The sequence below is a fragment of the Haemorhous mexicanus genome, chromosome 9 (assembly GCF_027477595.1).
Source record: "Haemorhous mexicanus isolate bHaeMex1 chromosome 9, bHaeMex1.pri, whole genome shotgun sequence".
Lineage (NCBI taxonomy): Eukaryota > Metazoa > Chordata > Aves > Passeriformes > Fringillidae > Haemorhous > Haemorhous mexicanus.
In genome coordinates, this window is record NC_082349.1 from 22,832,998 (window position 1) to 22,857,323 (window position 24,326).

The window sequence follows — 24,326 nt, forward strand, 5'->3', positions numbered from 1 at the left end:
TATGCTGAACTGTCAGATGCAGTGACATTAGAGTTGCAAAAATGCCTGAGACTGTTACAATTTTTGTCCATTAATATTAAGAAATCACAATGTCCAGTGTCTGTTTTGTCCTGTCAGGGAATACCTTGCAGCTGATCTGCTGCATTTGTTAGATCAGTTGTTGCCAACTAAGAACAGCAAGGGAATTCTCTACCTATTTCCTTTAAAGGCAGCATGACAACCTTCATCTTTCCAGTCAGCAGTTCTCCCTCATTTCTTTCACTGTCTTGTATACAATTAATATTTTCTTTGTCATGAAATTCAGTAATTCCTACAGCTTTAAATCCTTTTATGTGGAAAGAAAGGTGAAAATAGCAACTTCTCATTGTAATGCTTCAATTTGATATATTTTATATGATATATTGTACCAAATTCTGTCATATTAACTTTATGAAAGTTGTACATCTACTTAAACTATTGGGATTTTTTTCTATTTTAATATTGTTTATGGAAAATTGCTTTTAAAAAATAAATTAGAAAAAAACCCACTGATTTTAGAAAAGACCTGAGAAGAGGCACAAGTCTTGGAAAAAACTGAAGCATTATTTATCAAGTTAAAACCTCATATTCAGGGTTTTTGGGTGGGATTAGCATTTCATTATTGGTCAGAGTATTTTGTGATTGTTGCTTCTCTCTTTTACTTGCTGCATTTTCTGCATATCCCTTGTTCTTTTTGTTTGCCTCTTCATTATTTACACAAGAGTCAGGGTTTCTGTCAGAAAGCATCAGGTTTTTAGGTCACAGCAGGGTGATTACCAACAGCTTCACCTTCTGCATGTATTGTCACTCAGAAGTCAACAGACAGTATTTCCATGTGCATCTGATAGGGGGAATGAAAAAGAAATGCACTTTAGTGTCACTCCAGTTATATCAGTATTCAGCCCAGAGTTTGTGAAAATTGCATGTCTAATGATCATGTGAATACTAACTCTCCACACTGAGAATTGCTGTTCCATAATGTCTGATTTTAAAATATGGGACAAAACTGCATCTGGCTCTACATGATGTTCTAGAGAAGACTGAACACCCCACAGAGACAATTTCTAGTATGAAAAACTGTTTTCCTCTGTAAAAAGCAGGGCATTCTCCAAATACAGCATTAGTCCCAACACCATTTTCAGTTCAAGGATTTAAGACTGGCACCAGCTTAATATTAACATCTTTGGCAAGGAGTGAGCACCTTTTGCCAGTTTTTGAAGCAAGACCTCTATAAATTTAACAGACTTTTATGAGATACTACATCTTCTAGAGTGAGACTGAAGAATGAAATGTTCTATAGGTACATTTTATTTTGATGTAGAGACTGAGGAAGTTTCCTTAAGCAGTTACAGTCACTACTGTGCTAAAATATGTCTCAAATGCTGGTCTGTATTTCCTGGAAAGTCAACATGGTCCTTTTCTTCAGTATTTCACTGTATTTGTACTTTACCCATGAATATTTGCTAGAGTTAGTAGTCTGTCAACATTTTTGTTGACTGATAGTTCATTCCAATTTTTCTCATAAAGAAAAAAGAAAAAAATCTGTGATAGTAGGCTCATAAATTGTTAAAATAACATTAACAACAATTGGCAGTATAGGACAATTAAATAATGAGAGTTTAATTTCTAATTTTTTCTAGCATCACAATTCTCTGGTAGGATCTGAGGAAATTGTTCAGAGTTTTAGATGTGAGAAACTGCTGAGGACATTTGCTTAAGCAGGATTGCTGGGCTTGTCAGTTAGTTCAGGTGTAGCTTCTGTAGTACAGAAGCACTGAGCCTTTGCCCCAGAACCACACAGAACCTGATAAAATGGATCCATGTGGATTTCAGCACATCCTTTAGCCAGTCCCCTCAGCCAGCTGCTGCAAACATGGCAGAGTCATTACACAAGGTGGAGCTCAAAGGTACAGGTCCAAAGAAAAGTGCTGCTAATTGCTGCCTAATCCTCAGCACACAGAAGCAGCTCTGACTTTTGGCTCAGCCTCTGGTGCATTATTCTAGACCTCAAGAATCAATATGTGTAAACAGTAATTTTCTCTAGAAGTGAAAATGTAGAAATCAAATTAATTTGTCAATGCCGACAAATGAAAATATAATTTGAGATCAAATAGACTCCAAACAATTGGTTATAAATAAGGATAGTTAATGTACAGTGTTTGCAAAATGCCATCCAAATGGTTCTTGTTACAGCCATTTCTGTGACATGCTTCTGCAGCATGATCAAAAACTGACTGTCTCAGGGATTATTTTACTCTGCAGGATTTATTTCTGTAGTACATGTAAAGACAGTTTATTTACAAACAGGAGTTGGTTTTGGCACATAAGATACTCAAGCAAACAAAGATTCCTGGAACTAGAAAGAAAGCTTCCAGTAAAACAGAGACTGAACTCTCAAGAGTTCAAATAATACCCAAAATAAACATTACCAATCTTCAGAGATTACATGTTATTCTCTTTACTTTTTGTTTTTCAAGTGCAGTGGTAGCAGAGTGTTTGGAAATATTACTTCTATCCTCTGGATGTTTGTAATACATTTTGTGATACTACTTTTCCTTCAGCAGACAGTTTGGCTTTCTGTGGGGTTTTTTAGAAATACTAAATCTCTGCATTGAAGCAATTTTGTTTTGTTGTGAGTGGCTCCCTTAGATCCATTGTGAAAAGACAACCTTCCTGAATTCAGAGGAGTCCTAAAATTGGCATAGAAGGTGCTGAATTGGCCTTGTTTCACTAGGGACTCTCTGTGTACTGATTATTACTGTGGTTTGTTTTCTCCACAAAAACAAGTAGGTGTTAGCATTGCCTTTACTGTCATTCTTTTCCTGCTTGAAATAATTTTGTTTATCCAAGGATGACTAAATAAATTACTTAACTTCAGGAGATGAAAGAGGAAGAGGAAGCAAACAAGGAGGTAAAAATATCACCAAAAATATCAAACCAGGCAAAATATGAAGCCTGAATTACTGCACATTTCCTTATGTCAGGAAACATAAGAAAGAAGTGTACTTTTACATGCAGAATTTATGCTGAAAGTAATGATTAACACTTCATTTCTGAAAAAGAAAGCTGATACTACTGTTCACCTAGGAATTGGGATGCATTCAAAGATGTCAATGAGTGGTGGGGAATGGAATAACTAATCCATGTGGACTTGGCTTCTTGGGCACCCACTGATGTTCCACTGCACTCTCTCTGCAGTGTAATCAGGTAATTCCCAGACAGATGGGAATGTGCTATCAATGCTGAGTAACATTTCTCTAAAGACAGAGCTGGTGAGCTGAAAGTGTAATATTCTTGGGAGAGTAGTCACAGAGGTAGTATTTTAATTTTTAATTAGACTCCCTTAAAGCTGTCTCTTTGAAAAACAGTTTTTTCTGCAGTTTGGTGCTCTCTGGCTCCAGTAAAGACAAACAGCAGAGCACCAAAACACCCAGACTTGGTAACCTGATTTTGAATTTATCATTCCCTTGTATGCAGAGTGAAGGCTTCAAGTACAGCTTGGCAGAACTGCAAATGAGGTGCAAATAATTTTGAGGAAAGAAATAAATTTGACCAACGAGTTGTTAAAAGAGCTGAATTTCTTCTTCAGCAAAGAAGCAGCTCCCTTGTCTTGCTGACTTTAATATTGTTAACTAAATGTGTGAAGCTCTGGCTCATGCCCTCTAAGTTCAATGAGAAACATCTTAAATCCACAACATTTTGGATCAGGCACATTATTTTGATGGCTTTAAGAAATAGGAGTACATAGAACTGTAAGGGGGTAGAGCTGATCAAATGAAATCCTGATCTCACTAAATTCAGTGGGAATTCTGTTGTTCACTAAGAAAAGGCTGCAATGGTTCATGGTATATTCCCTTATTTCAATTCAGCTGGGTGGGCTGGCTGTGGAAATCTTAATAACAACAACAACAATAATTCAAGACCTGAATTTTTCTATCATCAAGCTATTAAAAATATTAAGGTTTTACAAAAATATGAATAAATAAACAATTCTAAGTCCTTGAAAATTAGAAAAAAATCCAGCCTGAAGGTACCAAATTTTTATATTTTAATCCATCCTTTCAGACACAAGGAATAAAGCTGACCCTTTTGCATTTACAAACACCAAGCCATTTCCCAGGTATGAGCACCAGAAAAATTACATTTCCACCAATGATAGGCTCATGCCTTATGGTTCAATACAACCCCATCTGCAGATATTTAATCTGCTGAGGGCAGTGGTGTACTAGTCCTGTTGGAGGGGAACCATATCCCTGGCTCAGTGTAACTGCTGCTTTCCTGGCCCTTATGAGCTTGATTCCTGAAGTGAAGGTAAGGTGTTTCTGGGATATATCCACAAAAGGCAGCTAGAAAGAAGAAAATGCACACAGGTGAATAGGAGTAATAAAAATAAAGAATTAAAAATCCATCTCCATTCTGCTTTTAAAACTACATGTAATGTATGTGAATGTTGATATTAAAATAGCTCCTTTTTCCATGCTTCAGTGCCTTTACAATATACTTCATTATTTCATATTAAAACTAGGAAAGGCTTTAGCTGAGAAACTTCCTTGTCTGAGACCAAAAGAAAGCTTCATTAGCATAATTACTTACAGTCCTTCTGTTAGTATTTTCAGGGACAAAAATATAATTATCCTTTTACTAAAAAAAAAAACCAAAAAAACCACCCCAGCAAAACTGTGAACATAGTGAAATAATGGAAGATCTGGATTACAACTCCAGTGAAAAATGTGGGATGAACTGGATAGGAATATAAATATCAGCTCTGACTGAAGTATGAAACTTAGGCAAACAACAGGGAAAAAAGCCCACCCTTTTTAGAACATTTTGAGATGTGTGAAAACTACAAATGCTAGAACTGTGAAAAGGAAACAGGGAATTTGATCCATATGTTCTGGAAATGCCACTGCCCACAGCTAAATTATATTTGGAGAACAGAACAGAGAAAAGAAGAACAACTGCTAACACTGTTATAAACACAGGGTCTCCCTGGTGATGCAAAGGTCTTCCCATGGCAGATATTAATGAGGGACTCTTACCATCTGGATACCATACATGAAGAAATAATATTTAGTATGTTCTAGAATAATTACTGAGGAATATGGCATGATTTATTAATTATTTATCTAATTCTCTGAGGAGAAATCATCCTGCTAGCTCCAAGGGGGAAAAGTGCTGTTCAGGGTGATTCACACATTGGGGTTTTTTTAGATGGGTGCATATAATTTAAAAGCCTGAACTGAACTAAGTAATTCCACTGTATCAAAGAAGATCATATTTTAAGCTTGGGGAGCTCTTTGCCATGATACATATTTACAAAGTGAAATATTTTTGAAATCTGCAATGTTTGAAATAGCAGGATGACCTCTGGAGAGATTCTGTTACAGCTTCTCAAAACCAAAAGCACATCATGCTTATTCCAAAAAAAGTAATTACCAGTTAACTTGGGCTGCTGTTTACTTCTTCTCAGGAATGTGTGACTGGAAGGGGTGAACTCCACTTGCTCTGCTATTACAGACCCAGCCCAGCCCCATATTTCTACTCTGTACTTGCAGTGAGCAGAATCTCATCAGTTGCCACCTCCCACTTCCTACCTGGAGGCTGACCCTGGATGCTCTTTCCTCTGATAATTCAGTACTCTGCAGTTCTCACATTCACTTTGTTCCAGACAGTCAGTACCCATTTGTGCCAGCAGAAACCTCCCAATGTGCAGCGTGTGCTCTCCTAACTGGTTCACATCAGTAACTTTGCACAGAAAGGGCCAGGGACCAGCACAAAGAGAGACAGATTTACAGAAAGCTGTATGTGCAGTTTTCTTGGCCATGGCAGCAAACCTCCCTGAAAAAGTTGAAACATATCTATAGAAAATGTTGAATGGTGGCAGCTCTATACCATCTGTTTTGTTCTGGTTTAGAAAGGAATTGCATCAATCCATGATGTTCTATATACCACCTCTCCTTCACAACAGCCACCAAGCAAAACCTAGCAACAGTTGTGCCTGTCATATTAGAATAACCAAAAATGTGTTTCTTTTATTACAAATGACTCTTGAAAGTTGTAACAATATAGCACTTCTGCTTTGATACTAATTTTTACTTTTCTTTGAAAAAAATGTCTTTGCTAAGCAATTTATGAATTCTGAAAATAGTTCTCTGCACATATAATCATCAAGCTTGAACAGTTTTTATTTTTCATGTCTTTATTCATTCTTTTCTACGTAGTATTTGTGGAATTCAGCATCTGGAACGAGCAGGAAACAGGTTGACTCTCTTTGACTCCCTTTATTTCTGCATAGTGACATTTTCTACTGTGGGCTTTGGGGATGTTACACCCAAGATATGGCCTTCAAAGCTGCTTGTTGTCATTATGATCTGTGTTGCTCTTGTGGTGTTGCCCATACAGGTAAATGTGGATTTTTTTTTTTTCTCTTTAGAATTGTTTTTGAAACAAAGGAACAATAACTGAAATAATGTATTGTTACTATTATTATTGCACAGAAAATGTCAGAAAAAAGAACCATCTATCTCTCCTGTTGTGATTTTCCCCCCCTTTTCCCCTATGTTCTCCTATACTCTTGATTTATACTAAAAAACAGGGCATTGATAACAATTTTCAAGTGCTGATGAAAGTTTTCTGCACAAATCATGTACCACAGAGGCCTTCCTTTATCCTGAGATATGGATTTGTTATTAATGGAGCAATTAGAAAAAAACCCACAACAGTAGCCAGCACTTTCTTTTTGAGTACAGCTTTTCCTCTGCAGGCTCTCCCTGTTTCTAATCTTGGTCCTCTCCACTTCCTCTCTTACTCTTACAGCTCAGTGCTAACTTGAAAAAAATCTCATTAAATCTGCAACTCAAGCAAATTGGGTTCACAGCTGTGTATGGAACACATGCACACAGAGCCAGCAGCACAGTTAGGAATTTTTCATGCCTGCCTAAGTTTAGGACTTCTAACACTTTCAACAGGGAAAAAGCAATTTATGAAAATCCAAGGATTTCAAGGAGTCAGTCAGCTTTAACAAATTTGTACCAAGTGTTTTCCAGCTCATTAGGTGAGGCTGGGTGACAGAAACCCTGAGGTTACATGGAAAACCCTGCCAGGATGTTCACTGTTCCACACAGGGTGATAACCCAGCCCTTGTGCCAGAAAAAGAGGATGTGGGGAGGCACTCTGCATTTTTATCAAAGCTTACAGTAGACCTGCTAGACCATGAAGCTCCAAAGTTTCTCACACAGCCATAGTTTCCAGTCTCTGCTTCTTTGGCAGAGAACTAAAGCTCAGTGTGGGCAGACAACACACAAGCCCTGGGAGGGTGGAAGCTCAAGCTTTCAGCATTAATTTTCTTGAAGTTATTTAGCACTCTAATTAAATATTGAATGTATGTATTCATAGCCATATTCACCACCACAATTATATTCTCACTCAGTAAAAAATTAGTAAAATATATATTCTATTGAAAACTAAAATGTGCTCTGTTTAAGAAATGTGGAATTTCCTGGGACATAGAAATTTCATCCTTAAGGTGGTTCTGATACATAATTCAGGCCCGAGAGCTGCACAGGAGCAGTAAATAACCTAGAACCTACTGGAATTTCACATAAATTTACCTATTATTAGCTACTGATTTTTTACCTTTGTAGTGATAATGGGGTTCATATAGTTTTCCATACACATAATGGAGTAGGAGGCATTCTCTCCTGAGCCCTGCAATGAAATGAAATCAGCTATTATCACGATCCAGTCTCTCCATCAGTGGAAGGTGGAGGAGAAAAAGATGCTATCACACAGCCATACAGTTAAATTGATCTCAATATTAAGCCTGTGTTACTTACAAGAAGCTTTGAACTGGTACCTGTGTGTTTCTTTACAGACTGCTACAGTGTTCTCACACCTGCATATATTGTTCAGCTGACAAAGGCAAAAATTCTGTATGAACAGCTGCTGTGTGTTTAAGTTGTATCTAAAATTATAAGGCAGATAAAAGAGTTTACAGAACATCACCTTCAGAACATTATAAAATGTCTGGGAAGAGTTACTGCCCAAACTAAGAGAAAATGGTGCCTCTTTCCAGATATATTCACAGTATGTGTGTGAAAACTTAACCTTTCATACGAGGGAAGCAATTATGTAACAATACTAGAAAAAGAGAGCTCAGAGGCATAAAATACTTAAAGGATTAAGGTACCAGCCTTCATTCTTTTCTAAACTCCTGAGATTTAGTGTATTCCCATGGTAATTTAATGAATTTTTACTGCTGTTTGTGTGTGATAGATTCTGGCACTATTGCTGTGGTTTGCGATCCCCTTATTAGAGAACATTTTACAAAGAAAAAGATAATGGGGCTAAGGGCAGCTTTTCATAGGGGTGTGAGATGAACAATGCTACATTGCCAAGTCATTCTAGAGTTGCAGCCCTCACCTACTGGTCTCTATTTCACTGACAACCAGCATCTCTTGCAGTTTGAACAGCTGGCATATTTGTGGATGGAGAGGCAAAAGTCCGGAGGAAACTACAGCAGATACAGAGCTCAGACGGAAAAGCACGTCGTGCTGTGTGTGAGCTCTCTGAAGATTGACTTACTCATGGATTTCTTAAATGAATTCTATGCCCACCCCAGACTGCAGGTACTGAGAATGGAAAAATAAACCCCCCAAAAAACCCCTCAAAACACTGTTTGGTTGTTGTTGTTTTCTTTGTGGGTTTTTTTGTTTGTTTGTTTGAAGAAAAGTTTCTGAAATTATTCCAAAGTCATAAAATTGATTTTGGGAATAGATCGTTGAATTGGGAAGCTATACCTGTAGTAAGAAGCTGAGATTCAGAGTTTGGAGGCATTTTAAATTGAGGTATTGAGGGGAAAAGACTAAATAGGTAGAATTAGTGTCTTGTTGAATTGTGCCAGCCTTTTTAGAAACAGGTATTTCCTTGAAAATTCCTTAGATTTTCTACCTTGAAACGGAAAATAAATGAAAGGTACTCAAATTATTTTTTCCCACTGTTTTGGGACTAGATCCAAAAATCCTCACAATTAAAAACATCCTTTGGTTTTCACATTTTGCTTTGTTTTTTGCCAGCGTAAGGAATCACAGTATGGGTCAGGTTGGAAGGCATCACTGGGGGTCATCTGGTCCAACCTCCCTGCTCAGGCAGGGTCATCCTAGAGCACATTGTCCAGGATTGCAGAGATAAGATCCTCTTGGAATTGTGGGAATGAAGAAATAAATGCATGTACTTCAAGGGACAAAGACAGAATTTTGTTAGTGCACACATACTCCCTAGGTAATGCAAACTTGTCATATGGCTTATGGAACATCTAGAAGCTCATTTCCACGAGATATCAATTTGGATTTATTATCATTGCCTTTGCTACAGACTCTGCCTTTTACTAAACCTTCTCTATGTCTTTCACTAAGTTACCTGTGGTATCATGCTTCATTAACTACTCTAAGAATCACACAAATACAACCCTCAAATGGCTGAGCAGCAATTTCCCAAATCCCAAATCCAAAATACTCCCCAAAACAATTAGCCAGTAAGAGGCATAAGCAATTGCACAAAGAAATACAGTTCTTTATAGGTACAAACACAAATTGAAACACAACATTTCCTTAACTAAGCTGAAGAATGAAGCAGGCTCTGTGATACTTTGGAAACAAAGAACAAAAGCCCTTATACTGCACAGGTAACTTGAAAGGGCTGATATACATTCCCTTCACAGCTGAAATTGAGTTGGACTCAATGATCTTGGAGATCTTTGCCAACCTTAATGATTCTGTGCATGGAGAAGCTGAAGGACACAGATGGTGCACTGCATCCAAAGCCATTTTGCTTTCTGCAGAAATCTCTGTGTTGCAGAAAGGAATATTTCTATGACCAGCCTGGCCTAAGCTCTCACTCTCCTCTCCCATGTTCCATTTCTCCCTCCTTTTCATTTGTGCACTTATGGATCCTTCAAACCATCCTTGCTTTTCCAAGTAGCACAGGAAGCAGTTTGGATTGGCCCATTAATGTGAAGGAGAAATTTTGAGGAAATAAATTCTGTCTGTCAGCGTCTTATCCGAGACATTTTTGACATCTCAAGTCACTTCTGACTCATTCTCCAGCAACATTAACCATGACTATTTCCCCTTTTTTTCCCTATTTTGACAGGACTATTATGTGGTTATTTTGTGTCCTACGGAGATGGATGCTCAGGTCCGAAGGGTGTTACAAATCCCAATGTGGTCCCAAAGAGTTATCTACCTGCAAGGCTCAGCCCTAAAAGATCAAGACCTATTGAGAGCTAAGTAGGCAAATATTGTCCATTCTTTTTTACTTTTTCATTCATACTGTTTGGTGAATAAGTTTAACAAGCAAAGAAAGCTGTGCTAGAAGGAAGGCCGTGTTTGTTTAGAAGGTGAAGCAAAGCTCTTTGATAGAACTTGTTTTTCTTAATATCTGAAATTTTGAACCCAATGTACAGTTTGGTTTTTTTAAGTTCAGGCTGGTAACATTAATCAACTATTCTGCTATACATACCTGAACTCTTCAGAGCCCTCCTCTTACCACATACTTCCAAGAGATGCTCTCTGCCAATTAATTGTGAGTGACATTTATCAAAACACATCAGTCAAGCAGAGTTCCTCACACACACCTCCCTCCAGTGCTCAGTCAGTTGAGCTGCAGAGGAATTCACAGTGAAATTCATGCAGAAGGGTCATCTCTTTAAACTCTCCAAAGATAGGGAAAGGTGATTCTTAGCACATAACTGATTTAACTCATCTGCATTGCTCTGTGTTGCAGATAACTAAAATTAAGCCATTACCTCTCTGGCTATCTGTGTCATTCTTTACCTGAGAGGAGTTATTTCCAAGAATCTCATCTGTGAGAAGCTTCATGAGCAGTGTTACCTTCTCAGACTTCTGCCACTGAAAAACAGTGTTTAAAATTTGACAAGACAAGAAAGCTTTGTTCAAAATTAGAAATTTTCTTTTGGAGAGATCCTTCTTTCTTTTGTTTTTTTTTCCTTTTTGCTTTCTTGCTGATTTCAAGAAGGAATTCATATGTGGATTTAGCTGACACTTGTTCTACACATTACAAGAATTAAAATTAGGCTGTTCCCTAAATATAATCTTGAATTTCACTTATAATAACCTGGAGGTAGTCAGCTGTGGAACTGTGCTTTTTCCTGCAGAACATGTAATTGAATGTACCTGTCACAGAATAATTTTCAACCTCTCCTGAGGGAAGAAGCATAGTGGGAATTTAATAGAACATTGGATGTGAAATATAACCCAGTACCCAAGATGTTTGGTGCATTTCTTTTTAATGAGAACATAATGTACTGAGGAGCTAACAAGGCTCATGATAAAATTCTCCTAATAAATTAAGTAATGTTTACCAACAACAAAAAAATAATCAAGAAGGGTCTCATTATCAAAATGTATCTCTATATTATATGTGAACCAATGTCAAAATAACATGATAAAGGTAACACCAAAAAGTAAAGGAATACCAACAGTTGGGTGACTGCATCAATAGTGAATAGCCAATTAGAAAAGACTGAATGTTTGCAAAAAAATCTCTTCTAATTTTACTGAATTTTCTTTCCTATAACTTTGGTAAAGACCCTCTCTTCCCAGTGCTACTCCTATGCTTAGCTGAAATTGCTCATAGAGCAATTGATTGCTCACAGAATTGCTCACAGAGCAATATGATTTCTTCTAATCAAAGACACCATGAACTGGAAATAGTTCATTTAATGCATATATACACAGACATGTCTGCTATTTATCCCAAACACATTATTCTTGTACATCTACCCAACTTCCTGCTCTCACTAGGCAAGACAAGTCATTACCTGCCCCTCTTGTTCATTCTCACCAGCAATAAGAGTGCATATTGCACTCTTGCACACCAGGCAGACTGGTGCTCTTTATTCACCTGCCATACTCATGGCAGATAAATACTTTGCAAATTAAGTTTGAGGCCACTCTGCTTTTACTACTTTGGCACAGCTTTTACTGTCAGCAGGCTAAGAGATGAGAACAGACTCAACTCTGTCTGTGTTCTCTTTCTCTGTGCAAGACTGACTGTGGGACACGAGTCCAGTGGGTACCAGCTTGGGCTGTGACAGGTTTGTCTCCTCTCTTCCAGGATGGACAATGCTGAAGCCTGTTTCATCCTGAGCAGCCGCTGTGAGGTGGACAGGACAGCAGCTGTAAGTTGGGGGGAGAAATGACAGGTTGGACAGGTTTTACTGCCCTTACTTCCCTCTCAGGGTTTTTATACAACAAGGGCAGAACAGCATTAAAGTACTCTCATAGTAGATAATGGCTACATTGATAACTGGTCATTAATCACTTCCAAGAATGCTGCTCTGTCAATATTCAAAGTACCTGAACTGCTCTAGATATTCAATTTATTTATTAAATCAGAATGTATTTATTAAATCAGAAAAGAGACAGGTATCAACTGACTGGTATATTCAGAGCTAATGAAGTAAATTCAGAAGCAATTCAGAACTAATGAAGTAAAGCCTGAATTCAACTTCATAAATAAATTTGTGACTAATACAAGTAACCAGTATATATGAGACTATTTGACCATTTTTCATATTGGCCATTTTTAAAAATGAAAAACTGCAAGATTCTTCAAATAACTTTCTATAGGTTTGCCCATGCTGGTTGTTACTTGCAGTCAGGTAAGTTACTGTCCACAAAGGAACACTGCTAATACCAACTTCTGTGCAGGGCATCTGTGATGAAAGAATAAAACTGTATGAACTAGAACTCTTCCAGCTAATGAAATTATTTACTGATCACAGATATCCAGAAAAAAATTTCACTGAGGATGGATTTATGGACATAACTTGAAATTTTTCACCATGTGCACTACAATAAATTATTGCAGTCTTGCCTCATTCTGTTCAATCTTGAACTCCAAAGGGGTTCAGTATTAGACTGAGTATCCCTGAAGATGCTTATAAATTGGCTAACAAGACAGAAACCAGTATTTATAATTCAGTAACTATATTTTAAGCAATCTTAACTAAAAATACTGCTTTGGTGCTACATTTTAAGAAATAGCAATTATCTTTCTACGTGTTGAAAACAGATATAGTAAAAAATGGGAAATGAGAGCTTTGCATGATATCTGTAACATTACTTAATATCTCCATCATTTGCTACTTCAGCTGGCATCAGAACTTAGTTAAAAGATCTTAGCTAAGATCCTGTTCTGGACCCAGCCCTTGCAGAAATTCACTGAGTTCCATGAGACATAAACCTGTGCTCCTGCTATGACATTTAAACTTACTGACCTAAGGACTTTGAATTTGATTCATCAGCAATAGACTCCTGAAAATACAGCAGTGAAAGCCACTGAACTGGCAGTTAGTAATCCCAGAGTAGCCAAGCAAGGCTGACCTACTGCTTGGAAGTGACAGAGGGTCTGGGCTATTTAAAGGTAAGAACGAGCAGGAGTTCTTGCAAATACCTGGAAAAATCCCTGTAACTTCTAGGAGACTGAAAAATTCCAAAATAGCCCGGGTGTCTTATCTAAATCAGCCATGATTTCATAATTCAGAATAAATCAGCTACAACATCTCATTTCACATCATGTACTTGAGAGTTGCACAGTGGTTACAAATGAGAAATCCCATAAAATCAGAGTGTGATTTACAGTGCACTGGGAGGGTTTATGCAGCATTAAGGACAGCAGTACCACCAGTCAGCTGTTCATCTCAGCTTATAACAGCTTCAGCATTTATGCAAAGAAAAGCCAATTTTCAGCTCTGCTGGACTCTGCTGTAGGGCAGGCAGTGGGCTCTGCATGGTGCAGCTTTGGCTCTGGAGCCATGGCCCACTGCAGCTCTTCCTTTCTGCCCTCAGGAAACACCAGGATGGTACCTGGCACCCTTCAGCTGCCACTGCAGACTTCTGTCAAATCTCATTTCTCTTTGTACCTGGAGCACACAAACAGGCACATCTCACCAAAGACCCTCTCCTGGTCCCTTCCCCTGGGCCACAGTGACATCTCAGGGTCAGTGGCATCTGAAGCTTTGAAACAAGATGCCACCTCTGCCTTGTTCTCTCCTTTGCTGTCAGATTACCTTTTCACAGGAAATGCAATTATTTATACTGCAAGTAGAAAATTCTAAAAGTTTTTAAAAACTATTTTGTCTTACTGCCCCCTAGGGCTGTGAAATGAAATTTATTGTATTTCCTACACTGCTCCAGCCTCACGTTAGTGTACAGAAGGTTTGTTTGTCACAGGGCTGAAGGAAGTTCAGCTGTCATCCAAGTAACAGTCTGTATGAGTACCACTGACTTTACCCTGCTGTTGTTGAGAAGCTGACAAACTGCTAAAAGAGCCTTGGATCCTCTCCTATGCATGACAGCTGTCAAAATAAAAAGAGGAGATTCCTGACCAGAAGAGCTGTTGTTACTCCAGTGATTTTTTGAGGCCTGTGAGGGTTTTTATCCCCCCAGCTCCAATGCTCAAGCAGAGGATTTACTCATTTGCCATGGACACCCCTGGCTGTTCAGTGCTTGCTATTTTGTTAGTTAATAGCTTCTAGTGACAACACTTCTGCTGTTGCTCACAGCTTTGTTCCCAGGCTTTCTGAAAATTCAGAGATGGTCCAATTCAAGCTTGAACCTTTTTTTTTTCCCCTTTCATTAATCAAATTGTGTGACTCTGCTGTACTGGCAATCTAAATTACAATGCCTTAATGGCATCACAATATGGATGCAAACAGCAGGGTATAACTAATTTATCAAGGTATGTGTGGCAAAAAAGAGATTCAATTAACAGAGCTACTTCAAAATACATATTAAATGCATTTCCTTGAGTTCTTGTGATTGAAATACACCCACTCTAAAACTTGCAGATTTTCATACATGAACTTAAATATCACTTCTATATTAATCACCATTTGTATCTGTGGTAATTTTTGATCACTGAGTGCAGTTCATTGTGTGGAGATCACATAGAAGAGGATATATTTTTTTTTCCCCTCACCTTCCAAAGACACAAATATTTAATAATGGGAACAGAAGCATAATTTTGTTTCAGTTACCTCTGTTGGTTGTGTGTACATATATACCATGAATTGGGAGAAAGGTGAACATTTTTTAAAGTTACTGCAATATAGCATAGAAATTGCTACATTTTACAACAGAGAGCCACAATATGTATGAAGAGACTGGATCTAAGAAATCACTTAAGGTACCAACCTGTATTTTTCTTTCTCTCCCCTGGAGTGCTTCTTCAGAGTGGAATTTGGGAGAATAACTGAGCAAAAAATTTGGGAACCAAATAAGGAGCTTTTGTACACAAACACATGGATATACCAGCTGGAAAGAGAAAAAAAGAAACAATAATGCAAGGGTACTAGATTAACAGTGCATACCCACTGAGTTGATCTATGGGTCTAGGTTTGTTCCACTTTTTAACCAAATAGTGTAATTTGAATCATTTTATAATGAAATCTTTATTCTTATATTTAACAATTATTGCACATTCTGATAAAACCAGGCTTTAAAAAAAATTGTAATTAAAAAAATCCAAGAAAATATCTAACCTAGAGATAACTATATTACTAGGCATGTAGCATAGCTGTGTGACAGCACATTACCCAGTCATTTGCTGCTTCTAAACTGTGTTGCTGTGTCATTACCTTAAGAAAAACAGAAGAAAATCCAACAGCACACAGAAACAAAATCCTGAGGAGGATAACTTGCCATATGTTATAGAAAAGTAAAAAAAAAAAAAAGTGGCTGCATACAAGGAAAACCTAGAGCAGGTTACACCCATGCTCTTAAATCTCCTGGCTGGGCAGAGCAATCCTACATCTATAAAACTACTAATAAGAAAAGTATGAAATAAGATATTTTGCCATCCTCTTGTGACTCCATTTTAGTTTTTCTAGTAGAAAAACCTGGTAACATCTCAATTAATAATAAAATATTATGGTTTGAAAATGTCAATTACACTCTGTTCCAGGCAGAGATTTTCCCTTGTGTTCACAAGTCTGAAACCTTTTCTTACTGCTGATGCTGCAAACATAATGAATCATTCTTTACATTTTATCTTTAAATACCACCAATTTCTTGACTAGGTAAGGCATTCAATCCAGGAATGGCTTCCTAGATACTGCTCTGAAATGTTTCTTTTTGTTTTGAAATAAATGAAAACCAATGGATGATACCCTGGAATTAGTCTTACATCACAGAATTCAAAACAGGAATGCACTATCACATAGATGACTTTTATGGGTAGCAGTGTTCACCCTGCAGTTAACTCATTCTTGCCATGTGGTAACAAGAACAAAAACTAACAGCCTGAAAAATCTCTTGGAATCTTTGGTTAATAGCTGGCTAAATCCTGACATCCGTTGTGCAAATGTTTTAGTTCCACAAAAATTCAGATCTGCTTTTAATTAAACTGATATTTTTAGAATTACCCACACTTTTAAACTCTCAGTTCCTGATGTCATCATTTAATGCTATTTTAATTATGAGTCTCTTTGGAAGGACATCTCTGCTACATAATTCTTGATTAATTAGACATGACTAATCACTCCCATCTTAAGTTTTCACACAATCATTCCATATCCAAATGCTCCCCCTTTCCAAACAGCACAATCATTAGCATTTGCAGAAAGATAGGAGAGGGTCAAAATACCTTATTAGTGGAAGATTGCTGGAAATTAATAAGTAATAGTAATTATATAACTTGCACATAAACATCCATACCAGCTGGTGCCACATGGTCCTAAAATGAGTTTTCTTCAATGGACAAGTCTGATAATAGATTCCTTTTCTAATCTGACATATTTTTATTTCATTGGCATCCCCTTGTACTCTTTCTTCTAGGATCACCAAACTATTTTAAGAGCATGGGCAGTTAAAGACTTTGCTCCAAATTGTCCTTTGTATGTTCAGATCCTGAAGCCTGAGAATAAATTCCACATCAAGTTTGCAGGTAAGTGGAAGACTGTTCTCATTTGAAGCACTCATTGGTGTTTGACAGTTTGTTTCATGAACACAACAAAGTGAGAATCCCTGGGCACATTCACTACTTAGAAACTGATTAGATGTGCAGTTTTGTAAAATAATACACATCCTAGCCCTGGTAAAGACTTACTTACAAACACTTTTAAGAATTAACAGTTTTATGCTACATAATATAGAGAGTATGATTATTTGATGTATAAGTACTCCTTTATTCCAGATCCAGGTTAGTCTCCAGCTTATTGTACCCATGGCTGTAATTAATTTCTCTCTCCTAAAACATAGTTACTCTGGGTGTATAAGAAGATCTATTCAAATTTAGTCCAACAAATGATTGAGGGAAGAATCTTCTCATTAGACTGGTTTTTACCAAGTGGTATGGAAAACATGATTTTAGTTACTTGCAAATATTTTGGAAAGAGACATATAATTTAATTTCATATCTATATCTAGTAAAATGCATGCCTTAGAAACCATGGCATAAAATGCAAAATGATGTTAAGAGATCTGAGAAAATCCACTATTGTAAGAAGAGATTACCATCTTGTGTTTGACAGACTATTTCTCTGCATTATATATTCCTCTTTCTTTCTGTCTATATCCAAACAGTCACATATGCAAGTACATAGATGTAAAAATGCTCATGTGCAAAAACACACAAATACTTTTGGAGAAACAGCTCTGAAGTAGAAGAGCAGCTTTCCTTTTCAGCCACAATTTTGAAAATTCAATTTTCTTGAATTATATTCCAAGGAAGAAAAGATTGCTGATTCATGCAAAAATAAAAACAACTCTATGGAAAATATTAGTCTCCTCCATCATCCCAGAATGTGATGAGAAAGTAAATTCCAGCAGAACAGCTCCAGAGCAACAGTTAAAGCTGTAATTTTAAAAGCTACGGAATTTACCACTGGGTTAGAAAGAAGAAGAAACCCCATCAGTAGCAGTTCTGAAGTTATAAAGTGTAATCTCAAGCTATGAAATGGCACAGAGGGGAATAAGGTTCATGCTGTGATGAGAATGATGGTACTTTTTCATCTCCCCCTTAAAACCAGCCTGCACAAACATAATCCCTGCTCCCTTAGCCATGGCTGCTTTCCTTTATCAGTAACTGTGTTAATTTGTTGTTCCAAATTGTGCTTTTAAGAGAGTTTCATTATTCCTAATGGCTTGTCTCTGTAGGAGCTTATATACAACTAGACTTCTAAAAAAGAGGCAATTTTTCATGTCTGTTCAAAGTGTTATAGAATTTGGACCATATTAAAAAAAAAAAGCAAAAACCAACAAAACAACAAACCAAAAAACAACAACCAAAAAACCCAGAAAACCTCTTTTGGTAAAATTTCCTTCAGCATCACCACTGGATGCTCACCTACTGCAGATGGTTAGGCACTGCTGGAGCCATGAGAACAATATTAGTTGGCATACATTTTCCTGAGAGGATCTCCCTTTGTATTAATGTCACCCAGCACTTCATCATCCTGAAACATGTACCCAGTGGGAGCTGCAGACTACAGACCTGTCCAGAGTGTTTACGAGTGAAATTTGTCACAACCATCTGGAACATTTTCCTAAGTGCTTTTCCTATTATGATTCAGGGCTGCTTTATTACTGCCTTAATGTAAAAGCTTCTTTTAAATCTGATATTCCTTGAAAAAATGACTATTTTCTTCCAGAGGTTTCCCAAAACAATACTGGGCGTTTTTATAAACCTGAAATACTCAGTAATAGGATTTCTTCTTCATCCTTTTTTTTTTTTTTTTCCTTTACACAGAGGTTTAGAGACTACAGCTGTCAAAAATGAAGTTTTTGAATTTAGAAGATATACTACCAAATAGTCCTCCTAACTAAAGTTTAGCATTTAACTACATTAAAAATGTATAAAGCACTAGAAGCCCATTTTCTCAGCAGCTTATATTAGGTTGACCAGTCCTCCTGGATTGCATGAGGCAGTCCTGAAATTCAGACACTGACTGCATGTTCCTATAGGAGTAGGAACAGTATATGGGAAAAGGAATTGTTCTAATGCATTCCCATCCTGTAAACAAGACTTAAACATCCTCCTTGTCTTTAATGAGACAATGAGAACTTATTTTTGTCCTCAAAGCAAGAGAATGAAGGCACCTTGGCCAGGCTCATATGACCTGTCAGAAAGTCAGGTTTCCTGACTTTCCACCTGGTGCCACACACACATCCTTGCATTCTGTGCCTTCTGATTTTTTTTACAGTGGATTTTAACTACTTTGTTTAAAATATTAACCTGCTTACATTGCTACAGTGGCATAAATGTTTGCCCCAGCAAAACCCTTTGCAGGTTTAAGGTGTGAACACTTTAAATGCACAGCCACTGTTAACATGACCGTCATCAGATGGGGAACTATCTTATCTCTTAAGCTGAAACACTTTGATTTCTCCCTCGTAGTTTCCAATATAAAAATGCCTTGACATGCCCAGTTTTTCTTTCAATAATGCTGGCAGTTAGATTCTTAATCTTCCCACTTTTCTTTCAAACACACAAGGCTACAAAAGGCCATGTACCCTTGGTGCAAGCTCCTGGCCTTGCATTTCAGCACAAATGGGAAATAAAGTGAAGATTTTCCACAGCAGGGCAATATATTTATGCAATTCAGAGACTACTAAATTCAATATTTTCTGAGCTGAACTTAAAACTTTTATAATTTTTGAGTGTATGTGTGTGTATATGTGAATATTTGGAAATTATATATAATTACAATTCCAGGAAATGGGGATGGATTTTGACATTCTCTATTTATTCAAAATACACCCATGAATTAGCACAGATAGTTGAAGTCTGACATAAAAGCTTCAGTAGTTTATTTCAAAGAAACATAGTCCAGATTCACCTAAATGGATATTAAATGCAGCAGATGATTAATCTGTCCAATTACAGATAAAAATAGTCTAGAGGTAATGGATGGGCATTTTTCTCTATCAGATCTGGCAGTGGTCATGTTAACTTATCAAATTGACAAAAGTAAGGTTTCTCAGAATAATTGTGCTAGGTCTAGGTCATTCTTACCACATGACTGCTGCTGCAGGCATAAATCAGTATTTTGAGTCTGTTTTATCCTCAGTAACATCACAGAAACCATAACTCACCCCACTGCATTACTACATCCATTTGAGACAGACTTAGCAACAAAACTGCTGTCAAAATATATTTTCAACAGAAACTTAGGGAAATTCTACATGTAATATTTCTTTAGTATAAACTCAATCAAAATACTTCTTTTTCTGTCAAGCTGATTTGACATATTTAATATTCACTTCAAGACAAACTGCAATTTCCTGGGCTGCCTCACTGTCACACTGCATGAGAAATTTGCTGACTCTGGTACCTGCTGTACCACGACTGATGCCCCAGACCTGAGGAGGGGGAGAGCTCTCATCCTGCTTCCTCCCTGCTCACTTCTGAAAGATGCAGCAGACAAAGTTCTGTGTGATCCTCCTCAATACAAGTCCTGAGCACACACAGAAAACACAGTTAATGTTCTAGGAAGGCTATAAACTGTCAAATAATTGGAGAAATGAGCAAAGCATTTTTGACTGGGTCTGTGTCTAATACAAGACTTACCTGCAGAAGGTCAGAGTCTCCAACAGGTGCAAAAATAGTCCACAAGTCCAGCTCCAAGGCTCCTGATGTAAAAACACTTGACAACACCACGTGAATCTCTTACAGACATGATTAAAAGGCTGTTGTAGGACAGCAGTCTCTGTTTGCTGTGTGCTGTATTCTTTTAAAACATGATATTTTACATAAACACTTGCCAAGAAAGTTCACCATAGATGTTAGAGAGTAGAGTGCATCTGGAGGACTGAAGTTACAGTTTTCATCTTCATTGTGCCATCTGTGATTTATGAGCTTCCATTTGTATATATTTAGGCCAGCATCTACAGTTGGGTTCAAATACAAGATCTGAAATAACAGAGGATTAAATCATTACCCTGTGTATTTTTTTGTTCTTGTATTTTCAAAATGTTTAGCCTTAATATCACAACATTCCAAACAATAAATAAGTGGAGGTTATTTGGCAAAATCCTATACAAATTAAAAAATAGCAAGAATTCTCTTTCTTTCAGTGTCAGGAAGTTGGTATTCACCTCCATGAATCTTTGTCATCTCCCTAATGGTAATGGACTGCATATATTCCATTCAAGCCACAGACTATGCCTTACCCTCTCAAAATCCCTGGTTTGAAATTCAAGTAGGTTTATTAATGGCATATGGTCAACTAAAAGAACATATTTCTAGCTGAAAAACTTTCTGCAGAAAATATTTAATTGCTACAGCTGAAACATATTTACAGGAAGAAAAATCTCATTTTGTCCTATATTTGACAGTGTCTTTATATAACTAAATTCATCCCTTCCCTATGACATTTAAATAGGCCCTGATCTTCAGAAAATAGAAGAATTAATTACTCAATTCAGTAGTAAATGATTCTGTTACTGAAAAGACTCTTGATATTTCAAAAAAAAAGGAACAGAGAAGGCACAACATGCTTTCACTTTTATTTTCAGGAAGTGTCATGCTTACAGCTATACTGTAAATTCTGTCAGGAAAGCAGCTTAGAGAGGCAAGGTGGTTCTAAGGATTTCAGTGTCACCTTGGTGACACCAGAAGCAGATGTGCAGAGTTCAGGTCTAGCTGGGAAGGTTGTTTGCCTGCCTTTATTCAGCAATTTTCATGTTTTGATCATCAGCTGTACTACTTGTAATATTCTTTCTGATTAGAAGCAAATTCTGAAACCATCAAAAGAACCAAAAACCAAATTCAGAGGGGAAAAAACTGCCACAGTATTAAATGCCTTCATGGTTTTACAAAACCTCTGTGACTTTATGTTTCTACACTGACAAGCAGTTCCAAGTTTTGTGCTTGTCCCTTTTTATAGCCATTTCAGTACTGTCACACATATATGGGAATTACATTAAAGAATAATTTCTATTTCCTTTTCATGCCATCAGCAAGCACTGGAGAGCATTTAACTGTCATCTGGATTTAAAACAGTAGCCATCCATGTTAGACAGCACAGACAGGAAAAATCATACACAGCTGATTTCCAAGGTTCAAGCAGAAAATGAAGATCTTGGGCCAACTTTTGATTGATCCATCTTCACCATTTTCCTAGACAAAGAAGTGATAATTCTGTTCAGTTGAAAGTATTTCTGTAAAACAATTTGCATCCTTCTTTTTTTCCCTACAGATCATGTTGTATGTGAAGAGGAATTCAAGTATGCTATGCTAGCTCTAAATTGTGTATGTCCAGCTACGTCCACATTAATCACTCTGCTGGTTCATACATCCAGGGGACAGTAAGTATATACTGCCATAGAAAAAGTCATAGCTGATGGTTGGAAAACAGCTTACCCTGAATTCCCACACCAGTACAGTTTTAAAAAAGAAAATGGAACTTTCTGCACAATGAAAACATCAAAATGCCTTACTCAAGGCAGTATAGTTTTGAAGAGAAGACTCCCTCCCCCCAGTATTTAAGAGTTTGTTGCATGCTGTTGTGCCACTTCACCATCTAAAATATGAAAAAATTGAATTTCTGGTTTAGTAGGTTGAAGACAAAGTTCTACTTATGAGCACCAAGTCCTAAGAACACCTGTCCTAATAGGTTAATTGGAAGGTGTGTTTCGATGAACTAAAAAAATAAATGTTTTTTTGATGATATATGGTATTTGCTCTTCTGTGCCTGTATGTTAAAAGGCAAACAAACATACATGATTTTTATTTTTAACATGACCACACTGCTGGAAGGGGTGCAGAATTATGGTGTCTCTGCAGACTGCACAGTCACAGTAGAACTTCTCTGAATTCACTAAAATAATGTTACCAGATCTGGTGTATCTCTTTTATGCTGTATTCTTGGAATAATAAGGTGTTCTTGATTGAAATGTCGTGGGCACAGATGCAGTAAAAGAGAGAATCTCCAAATATATTTGTAGAAATAGAATAGCTGCAAATACTCTACATAAGTCTTGTAACATGCTAACTTCTTTTTCAAGTAATCATGAACCCAGTGTATATATATTTATAAGCAGAGTTATTTAACCTTCTATATGACATTTCTAGTATTCCCCTTTGCCCAGAATGGGGAAAACAGGAGTTCTTCCTGGAACTGTTACTACTGAGAACAACAAATGTCAAGATTCTAGTGGCACTGTGCACTAGAATCTCCTAGAAGGAAGACAACAAAACATTGTTTGGATACCTGCTGAGCACTGTGGTGAAATGCATTCTGTATGCATTTTTTTATCTGCCCACCTTTTAATTCTGTGACATGCACAGAACCCAGAGCCTGTTCCAGTTATTTCATATTACATGCATGTCAAAGAGGAGCAGTGTTCCTAACAGCTGTCAGGGAATTTTCCTTCAGCACAAAACCAGACACAGAAAAAGGAAATGTTTTCTGCTGTACTTAGGAACTTCAGTTTTTCATTGTTTAGCACAGGCACATTGATCATTTACAGATTCCCAACTGTGATGCAAAGTAACTGCCACAGAATTCAGAAGTGCTTAAGATTTCTTTTACAATCAGCATTAATAGATGTAACCAGCATAGTAAAAATGACTGTTTTCTAGTCTGGTCCATTGTATACTAGGAGCAAAAAGAAAAACGTTTTTGCACAAATAGTTGTAGCATTACTTTGAATCCAGAAGGATTAAAATAATGTGTTTCAGTAAGAATGTACACTATATGTTACTGTAAGAATACTCTTCTGTATTTATAGAGAAAGACTGAAAAAGTGAAGAAGTCTAGTTATTATTTATCTACTGTAGTCAGCACTCTTCAGAGCATTTATTCTCAGACAGACTCCAAAATAAGGACATTTGTCATTGTACTGCAGACATAAAGCTGCTTTGGATTTGACCAATTTATAGTTCACAGAGGGTTGTTTTTTTGCTTTTCCAGATGAATTCTGTTGTTGAACAAGAGGTAAATTAACTGCTAGCTGTTGAAGTAGGTGAAATTACCATTATTTATGCATATGAAAGATGAAGTCAGATGAGCAGTTGAGTTAGGCTAAGTAAAAATACCAGGTTAAAACAGATTATTTAAACTGCCAATAAAAATTTTATATACATGTATTTATAAACCAAATACTAAATTAGATCTACATAATGAAAATAATTTGTTAAATAGACTTCCAATGTTAATAGTGAACTGCTTTCCTTTACATTAGTTTGTGTTTAATTATCCTTTTATTATCATGGTTGCTTTTAATACCTGCATTAAACCTTATGTCACATTCAAATTTTAAATACCTGTTAAGAAGGTGTAA

The 24,326-nt window shown here is 37.0% G+C and overlaps 1 protein-coding gene and 1 long non-coding RNA gene across 10 annotated transcripts in view; one reads left to right on the forward strand and one right to left on the reverse strand.

The window, feature by feature from the left end:
• The window catches only part of KCNT2 (potassium sodium-activated channel subfamily T member 2), a 115,358-nt gene that overhangs the window by 56,933 nt on the left and 34,099 nt on the right, over positions 1–24,326 (forward strand). For all 9 annotated transcript variants that reach the window (XM_059854482.1, XM_059854479.1, XM_059854481.1 and 6 more), the window contains 6 exons: positions 6,240–6,420; positions 8,481–8,645; positions 10,168–10,304; positions 12,154–12,217; positions 16,878–16,986; positions 22,241–22,349. In XM_059854482.1, the coding sequence (XP_059710465.1) occupies positions 6,240–6,420; positions 8,481–8,645; positions 10,168–10,304; positions 12,154–12,217; positions 16,878–16,986; positions 22,241–22,349 (765 nt within the window). The remainder of the gene's footprint in view (positions 1–6,239; positions 6,421–8,480; positions 8,646–10,167; positions 10,305–12,153; positions 12,218–16,877; positions 16,987–22,240; positions 22,350–24,326) is intronic.
• Positions 1–24,326, reverse strand: part of LOC132331240 (uncharacterized) — a 34,705-nt gene that overhangs the window by 2,962 nt on the left and 7,417 nt on the right. Inside the window, exons 3-6 of the long non-coding RNA XR_009487518.1 lie at positions 20,611–20,952; positions 20,375–20,497; positions 15,237–15,356; positions 7,654–7,725 (exon numbers count right to left, since the gene is read on the reverse strand). This is a non-coding gene — a long non-coding RNA (uncharacterized LOC132331240). The remainder of the gene's footprint in view (positions 1–7,653; positions 7,726–15,236; positions 15,357–20,374; positions 20,498–20,610; positions 20,953–24,326) is intronic.